Genomic DNA, 18693 nt, shown 5'->3' with positions numbered 1-18693 from the left:
TTTGAGCCAAAAAATGAAGTTAAACCTACACAGGGTTATTATTCAGCAGCTGAACATCTGTTATAATGATGGACAACAGAACAGCCAAAACACAATGAAAAAGCAGCCGTGTAACACGTCCATTATTCTTCAGGGATCATTTACAAGAAAAAGAATGGAAAAATGGATTGAATTTGGCTTTGAGTTCACGGAAATGCATCTCTATTTAAAACAGAACACATTAACATGGGCTTCACTATGGAATTTCAAAGCCACAGAAGGCTCACCAGTGCAGTGCCTGCATTCCTGGGTGCAGATCTGAGGCACTCGGGCGATTCTTTAAATGCAGCCATTTCAAAAGGACTTCCAAAAATAAGCAAACTAACGTTCCTGAAAGAAATGAAGTTTGAATATTTTAAGAGCTCGATGAGTTACAAACTATTCTGGCACCAGCCCACTGCGTTATTAGGAAAATGATCAGGCTTTGTGTTTCGAAACCGGGAGCGGTTTTACTTCTCATATCTTATGTATGAGTTTTGAAGGGTTTACTTCAATTCAGTCTGTGCAGAAATGAAGCAGTGTCCACAGAGCTGTACCAGTGTAGTTTAGGAGGGTGTTTTCTAGAACAGTTTGGCAGCAGAAGGGTTTTTTTAGCGTTTGAACATTATCACTTTACAGCTGTGCTCAGCACTTGCACTTCCCAGCCGCCTGAGATGCAACTGTGAATAGACTGAAGCCCCCAAAATAAGACTGGTTCTTTATACATGTGTTTGCTGTAAGAGTTTTAAAAAGGAACCAGTGAAGAGGTTCATTGAAATCTCACCAACCTACCAGTTCAGAATGAGAATTCCTTCCCTGGGACTCCAAAAATGTTTAGATTTCTTTTCACTGCTCTTTTACCAGTACTGAAGTAGCTAACTAGGAAATGCAGCGAGGGCCAGGCTGCTGCTGTACTAAGTACTCTGCAGCTATGGGTCAAAATGACAATGCTGCACCCAAACCCTATGTAATCCAAGCCTGAAACACAAATCAGCAGCTATCTGCAGACAGCAGTGCAAGCAAACAGCATGGTATTTCCCTGTAACATGAGTGTCGCTTATCTGTTGAGTCTGATACACGTTAAGTAATAAGCGTTCAAATACATTTTATTTTAACCCTTGGTTTAGAGAGGCTCCCAGAGATTGCAGTGCTTAGAAAACAGTCTGCTCCATTGCTAAAGGCCCTGTCAGCCGCACTGGCTGTGCCAAGACAGCACAACCTTTAACCAGGACGTTTTGTTGTTAGGTTTTCGCATTCAGACTTGATGTCACTTGATGGGATGCTGTGAATGAGTAAAATTGGAGCCGCTTATTGTAATAGCATCTTGAATCCTTGATGCTATGTAAGGGTACTGTTATATGATGCCATATAAAAGAGACAAACAATCCCGACAGTGTATTCATTAAGTATAGCCATGCAGAAACTCACAAGCTAGCAAAGCATCGCTTATATATCACTTCAATAAAAAACTAAATGAATACAAATCTAAAAGTCTGGATTCCTGCCAGAGATTCTTGCTTAAAGCCCTCACATTTATATGGACTCCTTGAGTATCCCTGCCTTTGGATGCAGAATCTTTAGGCTGTACCTGTTGGGTCCTTTGATACAAACTAAGCCTGTAGGTCACAGCAACGTTTTGGTCTCTGTTGACTGGAGAGGTTTAAAAACCAGGTATGTCTGAAGAGAAGAGTTTTCCTCAGGGGAGTCAGGAAACCAGCAGAGAATAAAAGCTGAAGATGAATTTTGCTTTGTTTTAGAAAATCTATTTGTCATCTGGGTCATGGAAAACACAGACTTGGATGTAAATGCCAGGTTACCCTCAACACCAGACCAGGGACCATGAAGCTCATCTGCTCCCCTCTTTCTAGCAGACTCCACCTTCAGCATCTCTGTCTTGTTTTCTTAGACCTTTCACCTGATCCTCACTCAAGGAGCATTAACCATTAGCATCCAGGGACTGAGGCTGCTGTTACCTTTGCATTCTCTTCATACAGACCGGCCCATCCACATTTGAAATGCAGTTCAACTCCAGATTAGATAGCTGAGAATAAATATCCATACATTTCTCTGTCTCAGTGTAGGATAAGAAGCTCTCTCCTCCCCCACAATAAATGCCATATATAATGGGAAGAAACAGTCATGCAAAGCAAAGCTTTTACAAGGCAATACAAAATAGCCTAAATCATCCACATCCCACCCTTCATCTACAGCCTCATCCTGGCACCTCACATCCCTCAGCCCATTCAAATCCACTCGCAATGCTACAGTGAAGATCACTGACCTGCCTTTGGCCACCTACTCCTGCCAGTTGTGAGTGGCCCTGACAGCTGAATTGCCAGTGGGATGCTGGAGTTACAGATTTGTATTGCTTGACTTTTTGGCTGATTATTCCAAATTTCAGTTCCTACCAAGAAACAGTAAAGCAAACTGGCCAAGTCTGGACAAGGCATTTCCACTGGCTGGTCCACTTCCACCAGTATACGACAGTCACGCTAGAAGCAGCTAACAGCCTCAGCAACTGGCAGGCTTTCACACATCCCAGCTTAAGATCCACAAGAGGAATTACGACTTTTATGTTCCCTGCTCTGGGGATTTATCCCCACTTAGAGTCCATAATTATCGTGCAAATTGTAAGAACATTGCAAAGAGCAGGAGGAAGATTAATAAATGAAAAAAGGAAACTGAGTAGGGGGACAGGGAGAGATGAAAATCACTAAATCCAACAGTGCAAAAGGCTCTCAAGGAGTAATGAAGTCCTTTCTAAACTAAGAACATGCAATGCAGATCACTCTCAGACACTTAACAAACAATAGGAACCTGGCTGGGCTTTTCAGACCTCTCCCCCATCACTGCTACTGTCCTGCTGAACACACATCTCTGCTTTCTTCCTTTGCCAGACTTCTTCCATCCAACTCCGCTCCTCTTTGGTCTTTACCCTTTTCCCTGGCTCCCCATGCGGCTGCTGCATTGGCACCAAGTATTTCTGAATTGGCAGTGCCAGGCCACTGTCTGCCATCCCGTCCTGCCCATTCCTTCCTCGAGCGTCCTGCCCCTCAAAGAACTGTGGGAAAAGCAGTTCCCCATCTCCACTCATCCCTGGTAGGTAGGTTACCCAACCAGTACCTGCCTACTTTGCTGAAACAGAAAGCCTTCATCCATTTCTTTGTGTTACACACTGTGACGATAACTTGTATTGCCAACATCTGTGATTAACTACTTCCCCTAAATGTGTTCTGAATGTGTCTGCTTGCAGACGGTCTCTCAGATCATAGAGTCACAGAGTGGCTTGGGTTGGGAAGGACCTTAAGATCATCCAGTTCCAACCTTTGGATTCTACAGGCTACAACTCCAAATGCACACAAAGGCAAACAGAGGACTTTGACTTAAAATCTTCCCCAAAGTCACATCCTTTCCTTTCCGAGGTGACCACTGGAAACTTCCATGAAAGTGTGCCATCCTGGCATGGAGGGGCCCTACCCTGGCCTTTCACACACCAGCTGGGACACTAAACACAACCATTTTGTTGCACACACAGCCTAAAATTGTGCCCAGCACCATGTCGGCCAACTCCTTGTGCTCTAAGGCTGCCAGCAACACAGGCAGCAAATGCTGCTGTGTCCAGCTCTATAACTTGCCCTCCCAAATGACATCTTTCTCCATCTATTTTAAACCAGGATACAGTACAAACAACACTCACCGCTTTGCTTTAAAAAAAAACATGAACAAAAGCTCAGCTAAAACACCATAAATTGGCTTGGAGACTTGAGCAAGAAGATAAGCACTGTAAGCACTTCATTAGGCATTTTTACTGCTCAGAGGAGAGATAGAGATCTGAATCAAAAGATGTTCAGCTTGAGCATTACAGTTCAGAGGGAAAATTGGATAAGCCATTGTAGAAACTTGCAGTTATTTACCAGTAGTCACAAATTATCCATAAGCTCTCTAGTACATCTTTTCATTTCCTCCTCATCAAATGTGCAAATCATACTTTATTGCTTTTTCCTTTGAAACCAGCTGTAAGAAAGCTCTTAAGCTTTAAGGCTGCAATCACCCAAAAAGGAACACATGGAGGTATCTTTAATGTTCAAATTGGTTTATGTGTGAATCGAAGATTACATGGAGAATATATGGGACCTTAAATAAAATCTTTTTAATAGCATTTGGAGAACATTTCCCTCCTCTCCACCCATAAAACTGTCCTGTAAGGCAAGTGTGGAGATGGGACTCCTAATTAATTTCTCCCTGCAGCACTACAAATGTGACGCTATGATATAATAACCCAGTGAAAGCAAAGAAAGAACCCGGAGTAATTTGGTTCCCCATTATTTTAGTGTAATCTCTAGACTATAAGGCAAGTGTTTAGCCAGTGCTAAGAAGCTCAAGTTTGGAGGTTCAGATTATATTTGGTATATTATAACCTGATACTGTCTATCTGGTGGCAACTGCACCTGGGACAAGCAATTTCATGGGGTCAAAGTGGTGCCTCCAGCAATTCTGAAGATGCATAGAAGCCAGCAACATGGTTTAGTGTGAGGTGTCCCTGCCCATGGCAGGGGGATTGGAACTACATGATCTTAAGGTCCTTTCCAACCCTAACTATTTTGTGATTCTAAGTTTCTGCCTTTGAACAGTACTGTTCAAACAAATACTGTAGTCTAAAGGAGAGGGGAAATCCTTCAGGAAACCATAGTCACATCAGCTCCAGACTGCAAAGTCTAAAAAGAGAACTGGATCAGGGAGGGGGAACAATCAAGAGTACATAAAGCAAAAAGCAAGTAAAATCATGGTGGCAAATCTTCGTTCCCACACCTCCTCACCACCCCCTTTCAGTTCCCTCAGCCTGCTGAAGAGGATATAGCACTCTTAAATGAACATGCCTGCACCAGCAATGGTACTGCGAGCTCTGGTATTCCCTGGGAAAACAGAGCACAGATTTTGTTAGCAACTGGCATCCCAGAACCTCCACAAGACAAAGGAGCCACAGACGATTCAGCGAGATTTGCTGCAAGAAGGCTTTAGGAGGGGAGATGTTCTCAACAGAACTTTCTACACCCACGTGAAGCGTGGTCAGCAAGAGAATCCCACTGCTTCCATTCCTCACCTGCACTCACACAGGTCATCTGTTTCCTGGGACAAAACTATAAACAGAGGTGCAAAGAGCAGTATGAAGAACACTCATCTAACTACAGGCTCTGTGAGGCTGTGTATGCTCTGGCAAAGACAAGTTCCTGCACAACGCAGAGGCAGATGTTGCAGGCAGCATTTACTTGGAGGGCTCCCTATTTCTGCAACTATCCAGCCCTTTCATGTGTGCAAGGACTTGGTTCAGGAACACTTCCTTTCAGCTTTCCCTGCTGTTACTCTACGCACTCCAGCACATGTCAGTCCTCTTTTCTGAGGAGCTGCTACTGAGCTTTCCTCTTCCCCCTGCTCCGGACTTCACCTGTGTTCTCCCACACTGCTTGCTACCTGATCTTCTGAACCTCCTCCTGTGCTGGGAAATGCTGGGACAAGGAAGCAGATAGCTCTTTCATCTGCTTGTGCTCCCAGTTTGACTGTGCTCCTATTCTGCTGGGAGTAAGAAAGCACCGACAGGTATACAACAGCTGACAGATTATTTTAAAAGGGAAAAAAAAAACCCAACCCAAATCATCATTTATAATGTGGCAAGACAAAGGGGAAATGCATCACAAAAACCTGCAAGACGCTACCAAATGAAGAGATTTACACCATAATAGTTATATGCTTATAGAACGTCAGTGAGACTATAGGATGCTGCTGGAAAGATAATTGGGATACTGTCAGCTGTAAAGGCATCACAGGGAAATGACTCTTGCTGCTGGCAGAATATAAGCGTGAAAAATAAATGTAGTCAAAACTGTGCATTATTTTCAATGCAAGGAGACACTGCTCTCGTGGCAGCAATGTATTTTGATTATGTTACCTCTGATGTGCTAAATGATTCATAAAGGAAGAGTGTTTTCTATGAGGAAGATTTCTCGAGGAAGCAGGCAGTTGACCCTTGTATCGCTAAATTTAAGTATGCCCTTTTTATTTTTATTTTTTTTTTGCCTTTTTAAAGTCAGTCAAACAGAAATCCCCTTGAGTAAAGCCTTTCCGCCTGGCCACAATGTGGGCAAAGCTGGACCTTCTGCCGCACGGAGTATGGTTACTAGTTCAACCAGCTCTGGATGGCTTTATCACAGGCCTGTAAGGCAGTAGCTGTGAATGGGATTCTAGGCAGGCGTCAGGATCTAGAAAGTCCATCCTCACATCTCACCTTCCACAATTTACCAGGCTGTGCCTACTGTGGGCATCATGCTACAGTACAATACAACGCCCTTATTGCCAAAACCGCTATTAAGTCACTATTGTTACCAAGTATTTCACATACAGAAGCCTTACGCGAAGACAATGAAGTGAAATACGGAATTCTTTCTAAATCCATCGAGAAGATATAAATGGCTGCCTCTCAGGAAAAAAAAAGCAAGGATTTTGTTATGAGAAAGATACGTAGTAAAAACTTTGGTTCTATTTCTCTCACTATTCTAAGTGTATGAGCAGCCTAAATAGTAAAGATTACTTTTACTGATTTTCAGTATTAAGTTTATCAAAGAGAAATAAATCTCTTAGTTGACAATACCAGTCTAAGAGTGATCCGTGTTGTGTCCGGTACATCTGGGTCATAAAGCACCAGTGAATTCAGGCACAGGTTTTAGAAGTAACCCCCACCTGACTCTGTGCATAGACTTACCTTTCATTTGACAACACGATTCAAATGGAATGTGTTTACCATGTCACAGTCTCTTGCATTAACAGAGCTTAGGCTTGGTGATCATCTCCTAGTTTGGGGGCTCGTATACATTCTGTATACACACACAGAGGGACACACAGAGCAAATATTAAGCAAAACCCAATCTCGTACTCTTAAAAACGAGTACTGCATAAACAAAACACGAGCACACACGGCAATTTCATGGTTTAAATCCACCCCCACGGTTGTTCTGAGCAATTCAAGAACAGAGCTGCATGGGCAGATTGACAGAGTTTGAGTTACAGGCATCTGTGCTGAAATAACGATCAGCAGATGAAGGGTTTGCTCATTAAGCAACAGAATAAGGTCCTTGTATTTTTGTTTGGTCCTCAAAAGGAAAATAAATACCCCAAAATCGCCAACGGCAACAAAAAAAAGCGGAGTAAGCCCAAGGTACTCTGCTCCTTTCATTCACTTCCAGAAACCTACTCATCTGGAAGCACAGTCTTAGTGCTATTCCAGGAACAAGCCATGGTAAACAAACTCGCATGTATGAAAACAGCTACCTTACAAATCTGGGAAGAACGGAACAAACTACAGGGTAGCCTGTTAGGGTAGCATGTGGCTGCTGCCAGTACCTCACTGCAGATGAAGCTAGGGAATCCCTAACAGACCAGATGCACAACCACCAGTCCCTATGTCTCAGTGTCTGAACAGCCAGAGTTCAGCTTCAGGTCCAAAGCAGGAAGTCTTCTCCTTTTGGGCCACTTTGGTCAGATTAAGCGCATGTAGTTTTATGGTCCACAAATACGCCCAGTCTTTCTTTCCACCCTCCTAGGGCGACTGGCCTCATTTTGCCTCAGTTGTTTCCTATGGCCGGAAGTTTTACAGCCTCATTACCCATGATGTCAGAAAACTGGATAAACAAAGCAGTCTTAGCAAAAGCCTAGAGACTAAAGCAAAAGATGGACCAAAAGCCTATGGCAAAACCACGTCTCTCCCCTTAAAGGAAAGAAAGGCCTTTATGCTATTCTGATTTTACTTCCCTCTTCACGGAACGGCCCCATGCTCCTGTGTTACAAGAACAACAGCAGAAGCTTCACTTGTAACTGTAGTTTTGATTCATGTCATCCTCCCATGCATCTCTCTTGCAAGGTAAACAATTCCCTATCTTCAATTTTATGAGCTAAAACGACAGAGAGAGATAGCACCTAGGTTTTGTTTCAGCAGCTTGCAGCAGCAAAGTTTCACAGCTTACTTTAAAGCAGCTTGGCTTAAATGAACCAAAAAAGAGAATAAATGTGCATGTTTTTCACAGCTGCCATGGAGCTCCAGGGCACAAACCTTTCCTTTCAGTCAATATTGAATGACTTTTCAGGAATGTGATTTAAGAGTATCAATAGAGCCAGAACTAGTTGTACAACGGTGTTATCTCCGTGCATGACCTGCCACAAGCTATGCTCCTCTGGGGTTATAGCACGTACTAATACTGGAAAACAAAGGTAGAAGAGCAAGACACTAAGCCTGGTTTGTAAGTGAGCTTGCCAGGCATACCTGTTTCTTCCTGAAATTGCTGAAATAGCTGGGCAGGAGGAGCTGTGGTGCATCTGCAGACAGATATACTCAGGGAACGTTCCAAAGTGGTTATAATACATACCAGACCCCATGGATTTCAACAGGACAGGACTGTTACCATTCAAACCTAGCCTTGATTCACACCATCCCACTCTAAAAGAATATGCATGCCCCATCTTCAAGGCCTTCGGCTCTATTACAGGCATATTTGTACTCAAACATAACTTCTAGTTTACTCAGAAATAAACAGAATCCCAATCAGCAAGTTTTTTCTACCATAAATTATGCAGCACATGCTCCAGTTCATTAATGCTGCCTAATCTTGAAAGCTGAAGGGATTTCACCATTCTCCCTGTAACATTTACCAGATATTTCCATAAATTCCCTACTTACTGAGCAAATAACACATCCTCTCCAGTTAATGTTCCTACAGAGGCAGCGCATCAGCTCGGGGTGTCACGTACGGAGCACCCAGCTGGCTCTCTGGACCAGAGGACAGCAGGGACAGCTTGTGGAACTGAAGTCCCACCGAGAACAAAGCCTGCCTCCAGAGCAACAGGCTTGGATAAGAACCGGTGCAGCAAGGACCTGCACTTCTGGTTCATAGCCCTGCTCTCACAAGAGAACGCAGAGCTCACAGGGGTTTCCTCATGTAGGACACATCTGTTCAGAAGGGGATGAATCCAAGGAGATTCAAGGCTCCATTTTGTTGCCATCAAATTCAAATTCTAATAAGTAGAAGGCGTTACACGGGTGGGTAAAGAAACCATATCATACATATTTTTAAATGGGTATTTCACTTTCTAAGCCACCTCCTATGAATAGCTCTTCCCCCAGTTTATAAGCAAAGTGTATTTTAATAGTTTTCACTCAGTGCATGACCACAGATATTTTTACAGCAAGCATATCTGCACAACTCTATGCAGGTCTCCCAATAGGCAACACTCTAACGGGTGCAGGTCGCTAACGATTAAACATTAACAACAAACCATCCTTTCTTAATCAGGTCTCGGTATGTTTAATCTTAACCAACAATAGGGTGAACCCAAACCATGAACTTGCACTGCCAGACGGGCAAGAGCAGGATACTCTGAGCTACCAACAACATCTCAGTTGGCAACTGCCTATGACCCAGAATCCAAAGCACCACTCAGCACCCGCAGGCCCTCGAGCTGAGGGCACGGCACAACTCTGCCAAGGGGTACCTCAGCCCTGCGGCTGCTGCTCTGCGTCGGGAGATGTAGTTCTGGTGTCCCCAGCATAAAGACATGGAGCAAGCCCAGAGGAGGCCACGAGGATGCTCAGGGGCTGCAGCACCTCCCCTATGGAGACAGGCTGAGAACACTGGGGCTGTTCAGCCTGGAGAAGCTGCGTGGAGACCTCAGAGCAGCTTCCAGTGTCCGAAGGGGGCTGCAAGGATGCTGGAGAGGGGCTCTTCATTAGGGACTGCAGTGACAGGACAAAGGGTGATGGGTTCAAACTGAAACAGGGCGAGTTCAGGTTGGATCTAAGGCAGAAGCTCTTCCCTGAGAGGGTGCTGAGGCGCTGGCACAGGGTGCCCAGAGAAGGTGTGGCTGCCCCATCCCTGGCAGTGTTCAAGGCCACGTTGGACACAGGGGCTTGGAGCAAGCTGCTCCAGTGTGAGGTGTCCCTGCCATGGCAGGGGTTGGAACTGGGTGAGCTCTAAGGTCCCTTCCAGCCCAAACCAGGCTGGGATCCCGTGATGAGGCTTCCAACAGCAGCAGCACCGCACCGCCTTCCCCTGGCACACCACGCTGGTTTCCCGCCTCACTTTATGAGCCAAACGGTCAATTTCAGATGCCTCCAGACCGCAGCGGGGCACTGCCATCCTCGTGATACGGACACCGAGATCACGCTCCGCAAACCGAACCCGCGCTGCCCCCACCGGCACCCACTCGGACACCGGCGGCCGCCGACTGCGAGCACCCCGGCGGCGGCCGCACCTGAGGGAGCCGCGGAGCGCCCGCCCTCACCCGGCGCCGGCTCCACGCATGCGCACCCGTGCGGCTCCCCCGGCCACGGTAAGCCCCGCCCTCAGTGGGCGGAGCCTCCCATCCCGCTGCGCCGATTGGCTGATGACAACCCCGCCCCTCCACAGCACCTGCTGCCGGCTCGCGTCCCGCTGCCCTTCGGCTGGAGCGGCGGTGCGCAAGCGCACGACAGCTCGGGTCGTTGGCTGCCCGCGCTGCTGCCTGACTGGAAAACGCCTCACCTCCCTTCGAACGCGGCAGGGCGGAGAGACGCGCTCCCGCCGCTTTAGCAGCGATTCGTGTCCTTCTCCGCGCTGCTGTTCCACCCCGCTCCACCGGCGGCTTCCCGTGCTCACCGCTCGCAGGCGTTCGCGGCGGGGAGCCGCGAGCCGGCGGGGCCCTCTCACGTCCAGGGGTCCTTGGTGGCGAGGCGTCGCAGCCGGTGTGCCGCCGGGGCCGCTCGCCGGTGCTGCCCGCTATGTACTACAGGTTCCACGGCTTCACGCAGCGGCTGGTCGGGGCGGCGGCGGCCGAGGCCTACAACCCGCAGGTAACCGGGCCGCGCCGCCCGCCCGCTCCGCCGTGACCTTCCCCGTCCTCTCCCCCGCCGCCCGGAGCCGGCCAGGCCGGTGGAGGGGCAGCGGTGGTGGTGGCGGCGGCGGGCGGTTCCGTGCTGCCGTTTGTACGGCTGGGGAGGGATCTCCCCTCCGTGCCTCATCACCGGTCGGGTGACCTTGGGCAAGGCGAGGCGCCTCTTGGGATGTGTTGGGTGTTACAGCAAGCTCCTGCCATGCAGGAGCCCCCCAGGCTGGAGCAGTGGCTGCTGGCATTTTAACCTGGCTCTCAAATCGCCGTCCCTTGTCCCTGCATGCACAAAAACTAACTCCTGAAAGCATTCACAGCCTTAGTAGGGAGGACACGCGTCTAGGGAGGTTTGTTTAAGGCAAAATGAAAACCAGCCTTTCCTCCTTATGACGCTGACCTGGGTACCATGCACATAAAGGTTAAAAGTGGCATTATATAGGGTTATACTTTAAGAGCTTCAAGTGCGTGGTTAATTCTGCAAGAGCGAGGGGAGCTGAGGGAAGAGAGGGTTAAAAGTGGCATTACATACGGTTGTACTTTAAGTGCTTCAAGTGCATGGTTAATTCTGCAAGAGAGGGGAGCTGGGGGAAGAGAGGGTAGATCCTGATTACATCAAGCATTAAATACATAAAGCATTTCCTATTGGTGAAAAGAAACCACAGAACATTCTTGCTTTGTACGTGCATCAACGGTGAATCCTAAGTAATCCTAGGAAGTCTGTAATGTGATTATGTCATGGGCCTAATGCAGCGTGGTTGCTAAGCAGCATTCAGGTTTTTGACTAAACTTTGAAAAAATTAAGTTCTTACAGTTTAGTAATTAAAAAAAAAAAAAATCCTCAAAACAGAACAACACAAACCCTGGAGGTTTAGGATTGGAAGGGTGATTTTTAAGAAGTCAGGCTTGCCAAAGAACTGCCTCCAGACAACAGTCATAGAGAATCACAGACTGGTTTGGGTTGGAAAGGACCTTAAGATCATCCCTTTCCAACCCCCTGCGGTGGGCAGAGACATCTCACACTAGAGCAGCTTGCTCCAAGCCCCTGTGTCCAACCTGGCCTTGAGCACTGCCAGGGATGGGGCAGCCACAGCTTCTCTGGGCACCCTGTGCCAGCGCCTCAGCACCCTCAGCTCAGTTTGGACTAATGAGCTCCAGAGGACCCTTCTGTCCTGAATTACCGCAAGATCTGAAGTAAAGAGTGGGGCAGCAGTGACTTTCTGATGTGGCAGTTTCTTTCCCAAGAAGGATTTTCATTTTACTCTTTTCCCATCACTCCTTGGAAGGCTTCCTCCTAGTAATAGAGGTGCAGGGCACAGGGAAGACAGTAGGATAAAGTACATCTGTTCATTAAGTGCACGTCCGACAGGCTCCTGTGCTAGAAAACATTTGCCACTGTTGCATTATTATCTCTTCTGCACAAAGTCATAGCCAAAGAATAAACATTGACACTTCATTTGTGTAGAGGAAAGCAAAGGCTAGGGTTACCATCACACGGGTGGGCAAAAGGGCTTCGAGCCCAAGCAGTAAAGTGCCTCCTTTCTGGAAGAGTATAGCTTAGAACACTAAGAATACATAGTGTTTATACATAGGCTTTAGGTCACCGTGACTGTCTGTCTGCAAATAATGCATCCCTTGTAGGATCCCAAGAGAAAAACCCCAACATAAAAATACAGAAAGCCCTGATAAACCACCTGGAGTAAAGCTGTCCTAAAACATCTGGCTTCTGGAGCCCAGGTTGTGGAGTATTACCTAACTTTCTGTTCAGCAGGCTCCATTACATTATAACAGTCATCCCCTTTTAAGTATATCTTTAGCTTTGGGGCATTAAAAAGGCAGAAGCAAGGTAAGAGGAGAATAGGGAATTCTCTGTTATCCCACATCCTGTTCTATTAATGAATATTAGCTATGAATAGCATTATACTAGATACAGAAAGACATGATAAATTGCGAGTTCTTGACATCTTCTAGATGAAAATGCTGTAGTGTCATATAACTGGGTTGGTAAAAGGTCCATGCAAAGCCAGCTTCGCAGATAAGTATCACTGCAGATAGAAACAAAGTCTGGATAGATCTCACTTGTGTGTTCTGCAAGCAAGAAGGAGAATGGCCAAGGCACAGAAATACTTCTCTTCCAGAACACTGTGATTTCTTTGTAGGTCATCATCAGGCGTTGTCTTTCATTTCAGTGCCACCACTGAAATGTGAAAGCCTGGTTTTTGAGAGAGTATAATAGAGAGGATGAGATTGTCTCCAAGCAGGAGAATTTCACACAAGTCTCGCTTCATAGATGTGGGGTTTTCAGACTCTGTCTTTTGTGTCTGGCTCATCATTCACACAGCTTAGTCCTCAACTATTGTAGCAAGCAAACAAGCTATGCAATAGAACAGAGAATAGCTGCATTTTCAAAAGTCACCTTCAGTCCCTTTTTACAGTGTTCTGAGGCCAGCCTTTTGGTAGAATTTGCCTTTTTGTGACGCATTCAGGTGCATCGGTCCGATTAAACTGATAAATAGGGACTAAAATATAAAGAAATCACTTGAGTGAATAGATGCTAAGTCCAAAATGAAGTAAATTCTTTTTCCTTCCCATTTCTTTGCTGTATTTGATAAAACCATAGCTCAGCATGTAAAACAGCTCGCTGTTTACACTTCTATTTGTCTTGATGTTTCTGCAAAGATGAAGACACCCTGCAATTCAAATCCTGCTTGCTCGAACAGGCAGTATAACAATTCAGTCAATTCTGTGCTGTTCCATTCTGATGTTTCCCAATGGAGTGTTGTTCTAATGCAGGTTTAAGCTTAGTGGGGGCTTGCAAAGTATCGGTCAGAATGTATTTCAGAAATGCTTTTGCTGACAGGAACGTAACAGCTTATCCTAACAAAAAGAAATCTCATAGTCTGAAACCTGTGCTGTTCTTTCCATCTCAGTGCTGGCATTCTTAGAAGACTTAATTTTTCATTTAGAAAAGTTATGTACAGTACTATGAACAACATAGCCTGCTCGAATAAACAGGAGGTTAAAAACTACTACTCACATTTAGGAGGATAACGACTGCCATCACTGCTACAAATTCAGTAAACGCTATTACTTCAAATAGTTGACTGGGGTTTAAGGTACAAAGAGTGGGATCAGTTTCAGATGCTGTCAGGTGAGGATGACTGTGTGAGCTTCTCCCTAGTTCAAGGCTGACTGTGATCCTAGTAGAAATTTAGTCGTACTACCATATCTAGACTTGATGCAACTTCTTCTGCTTGTGGCTGTTTAAAAACCCCACAGAACACCGATCTGGTGACTTTAGCTGTTATGAATTGCTTGGAGTTAGTTGAGAAATTATAATGATTAACCTATGCTGTAGATGGTCCTTAAAACATACACAAAATCGCTTCTACTTACTTGGGTCATCCTAATACAAACAAAGCCTCAAGTGATCCTACCTAAAAAATTCCTTGTGTTAGTGGCAACAGATATATTTAACCTCTTACAGGGAGGTATTCTCTGCTGTGAAGGACATACTATTTAGATGTGTCTGGGCTCAGCGAGCCTATAAAAGCTGCTTCAGTGCATGCTCAGAAATAAGAATTCTCAGCTTAACTTTCTTACCTGTTTCCCCTTTGCCATTTTGGTCCTTACCTCAGTTTTTTCTACTTTCTCATTCTCTGATCTGTTTGAGCAATTCCCCTAACATGCAATAGCTGAAGTGTGGTGGTATTGCCATGGAACTGCTCCAAATCCTGAACTGGTTTGGGCTGTCACAGAAATGCAAATCTAACTTGGGAATTCACACTAGCAAGGCAACGAGTTCCTTTTACCCTTGTGCATGTTGCCAACCTTCAGGCCTCTGACAGGGAAACAAACACTCTTTACAGAGGGGTAGGCAGGTAATTCTGTTTGTTGGCTTGGATTTCACCAAGGGCTTCAGCAGTGCTGATGAAATCAGCTGATGTTGACTCTTCTGCACGAGCACACATCTGCTGTACCTTGTCCAAGGACTGGAATAAATTCATAGAATCATAGAACGGTTTGGGTTGGAAAGGAGCTTAAGGTCATCCAGTTCCAACCCCCTGCTATGGGCAGGGACACCTCACACTAAACCATGCCAGCCAGTGCTCCATCCAGCCTGGCCTCAAACAATGGAGCATTCACAAATTCCTTGGGCACCCTGTGCCAGCACCTCAGCACCCTCACAGGGAAGAGCTTCTGCCTTAGATCTAACCTGAACTTGCCCTGTTTCAGTGTGAACCCATCACCCCTTGTCCTATGGCTGCAGTCCCTGATGAAGAGCCCCTCCCCAGCACCCTCGTAGGCAACAGTTCTTACACTGAGGATTTCTTTTCTGCCATGTGAAGCTGCTCCTGGGGAGTACATTGAGAAATCAGAAAGGATGCTAAGCCCTCACCCAAAGATGTAGCTCAGAAACCAGTGTGCCAACCTTAGCTCATTGTCACAGGTCCTCATACCAGATAAATACTCTTTCTAATGTATCCTTGTAATGACTGGCAGTGCCTGCCTAATGTGACAATTGGTGCATTTGCAAGTGTTATATTCCTTGATATTTTAATCTTTATTTATGCAGGGACTCAAACCAATAGTTTCCACTGAATCCCCAGCTCTGACAACATCTAAACTTGCTTCAGATATACCAGCAACTGATTCTTTCTTGGGTAAAAACAAGGTGCCAGACCTACAGAAACTTTTTCAGGTAATGAAAAAAATAGAGTAACTTAATGAAAACAAGAGTGAGACGTATCTTTCCCTATTTTAATGTAGCTAACTACCTCTGTCATTCTACTAGAGCAGCATTTTGTCAAGTCTAGTTAAGAAAGTGTCAAGTATGGTATAACCTGTGTACTTGTACTGTACTACAAGGTAGTATATGCCTTACAGAGGAGATAAGTACAGAAAGTGGAAAGTCCAGTTACATTGCCTGCCTTTTCCCTGGCTTCAGAAGATTCTTACTATGTTATTTGACAACTGGAATCGCTTTCTGCCTGGGAATCCAAGTGTCTGCCTTAAAGCAGATCTGAAGGAGCAGAGCAGATCATTACTGTTGTGTGTATACTTTGAAGCTGCTTATAAGGCAGTAGAAAAGCACAGTGAAGTCCTCAAAGCCAGTCTGTTAGTTAAGCAGTTTCTAAGTGTACTAGGACTTCTCGTAAAACCAAACAGTTAATTCTTAAGAGAGTTCAAGCGTGTGCTTTGTATAACCTTCCCTCTTCTCTCTTACCCACTGCTTGCATTTGGAATGTGTCGTGCTAACTTTTTCCACCCAGATCCTCTTGAGAAATACTGCAAGATACCTTTTCTCTGCCTGCACTTAACAGCTTTGGCTAATAGATTAACTTGCCTTTGCGTTTGTCTTGCTAAATGAACACTGCAGAGTCCACCTGATTGCAGATAGCCTATTTGTCAGGAGGTTTCCCATGTGGAATTCTTTTAATTCACCCCAATTAAGCTTGTTCCTTATGGTCTTGATATGGGTGTTCACTTCCTTTTTTGTTCTCTGTTTCACCCCTCCCCACAGAAACCAGACGGGCTGCCAGTACACCTGAAACGAGGAGTTCCGGACAGGCTGCTTTATCGGACCACTATGGCTCTAACAATAGGCGGCACGATCTACTGTCTAGTAGCACTGTACATGGCCTCACAACCAAGAAACCAAAAATAAATGAACCACAACTCATGGGACTCATGCCACTTCCCTGAAGGACCTCCTGCATGTATCTGCACTTGCTTTCATTTGGTGATCATGCGGGGTTCGTTATTCAGGTCACATTTCCCAGAGAAAAGGGTATTAAAATCGGTTGCCTTATGCGTTCTAGAAATCAGTGTAAACCAACATAAAGACATATTTTAACATGGTTTCAGCTTTGTACTTGTTGTCTTGCAGGAGCGTGTGGATAGTTGGAGAAAGTGAAGCTTTTTCTTCCTTCCAGCTTAAACAATTAGAGGGAGGACAGGAGAAATGCTTTGTGGGCTGTGCTCCACATTCCTTAGTGGGGGGCTGCTGCTGGTTTTCAGGAGAATAACAGCAAATCATTTCATTATTAACAACATGTTGGGAACCCGTTTCTGCCATACACAGCTCATTTTACGTAAGCAGGTGGCAGTGGAACTTCTCCAAACGCTGGCATGTCATGAATAATGTTAGCATCACTGTATGCAGCAGAGAGCACCAGTGTTGTGGCATCAGTTATACCAGGTGCTGGACTTTCGTTTGTCAAACTATCTTACTCTGCAATAAAGGTAACTACAGGAGTAATAAAACAGGCAATTCTTGAAAAGTTCCAGACTACTGGAATAGATAGTGGCTGGATAGTGCAATAAACATACTGGTACACTTTTGGGTTAAGTTCAGCTCATAGCTCTCAAACCAGACAACTGGTTCAGTTACCTTGCTGCAGTCTTTTTGAGATGGTAATCCCCTTAAAACCCTCTCTCAGAACTCACTGGGTGTTTAACTGTAATTTTTGATCACAGGTCACTGTCATAACTCAGCTGCCTGTTATTTTCGGAGCGCGCACGTAGCTACTTACGTACACAAATGCAAGCACATTTCCTTTGCTGTGTGAGTGGAAGAGAGAGGCCAGTAAACCTCTTTATTCATTCTCTTTCCTATGTAATACAGCCTTGAACAGCAAGTTTCACACAAGTCTTAAGAAAAAAAACGTCCTCTAATTTGATAGATCCTCCTCTGACTACGGACGTCAAGTGTTCACTCGTGGTCACCCAGCCTATGGATAAGCATGGCTTCACTGGCCTCCGTAAAGGCTCATCTCTTTCAGAACTGTGCAGAGACCACTTTCCATATAAATAAGTAAAACCATTAATAAAGGAACCTGAAAGTCTCTTTTCCTTCAATCTTTTACTAAAAACATTCTGGCTTCTTTTTCTCCAGTCCAGTTATATCTAAACCTTATTACTGTTATTTCCATAGGGGGGAAAAAAAAAGGAGGGCTGGGGCTAGAGCACCTCCTGTATGTGGACAGGCTGAGAACATTGGGGCTGTTCAGCCTGGAGAAGAGAAGCTGCCTGGAGACTTCAGAGCAGCTTCCAGCATCTGAAGGGGGCTACAAGGATGCTGGAGAGGGACTCTTCATCAGGGACTGCAGCGACAGGACAAGGGGTGATGGGTTCAGACTGAAACAGGGCGAGTTCAGGTTAGATCTAAGGCAGAAGCTCTTCCCTGAGAGGGTGCTGAGGCGCTGGCACAGGGTGCCCAGAGAAGCTGTGGCTGCCCCATCCCTGGCAGTGTTCAAGGCCAGGTTGGACACAGCGGCTTGGAGCAAGCTGCTCTAGTGGAAGGTGTCCCTGCCCATGGCAGGGGTTGGAACTGGATGATCTTAATGCCCTTTCAACCCAAAGCATTCTGTGATTCAAAAATGAATGCTTGTACTGTGATCTCAGCTTTCAGTCAGTGTTGGGGTTTCAGGATGGGAGAGATTAAGTCATTGAAGAAGGAATTTGTAAGGAAGCGAGACTGAAGGAACAGTAGAAAACAATGAAGTTCTACAAGAACTGATGGCTGCATTGCCTCTGGTGATAAAATTTGTGACCCTCAGTCACCCATGCTCCCATGGCACCGAGACCCTGGTGCTGCTGTAGGCTGGTTAGTCCCATTAAGGAAAAAAAGGAGGCAAGCACCATGGAGATTACTGTCCGCTTTCCTTGTGTATCATCTATTAAGCACTGCCTACAAGAGTTGTAGTAAAGGATGCTTTACACACAAACTTCACAGGGTGAGCTTTGCTCAGAAAATGTCTATTTGCAGTG

At 45.6% G+C, this 18693-nt stretch overlaps 1 protein-coding gene across 2 annotated transcripts; it reads left to right on the top strand.

Annotated features, from left to right (window-relative positions):
• Positions 1–10744: 10744 nt before the first annotated feature.
• On the top strand, positions 10745–16782 carry LOC134164784 (cytochrome c oxidase subunit 7A-related protein, mitochondrial). Of its 2 annotated transcripts, XM_062620924.1 has the most exons (3): positions 10745–10888; positions 15497–15622; positions 16445–16782. In XM_062620924.1, exons 1-3 carry the CDS (start codon positions 10817–10819, stop codon positions 16586–16588), a joined length of 342 nt encoding a protein of 113 aa, XP_062476908.1. In that variant the 5' UTR covers positions 10745–10816; the 3' UTR covers positions 16589–16782. The 2 variants fall into 2 exon arrangements, with proteins under 2 accessions (XP_062476908.1, XP_062476909.1); XM_062620925.1 differs by lacking the exon at positions 15497–15622.
• The last annotated feature ends 1911 nt before the right edge of the window (positions 16783–18693 follow it).

This window comes from Pezoporus occidentalis, unplaced genomic scaffold, assembly GCF_034315485.1.
Source record: "Pezoporus occidentalis ecotype Australia unplaced genomic scaffold, CSIRO_AGI_Poc_V1 ctg225, whole genome shotgun sequence".
NCBI lineage: Eukaryota > Metazoa > Chordata > Aves > Psittaciformes > Psittacidae > Pezoporus > Pezoporus occidentalis.
The sequence above is the reverse complement of the archived record's forward strand: the minus strand, read 5'-3'. Positions and strand labels throughout refer to the sequence as shown.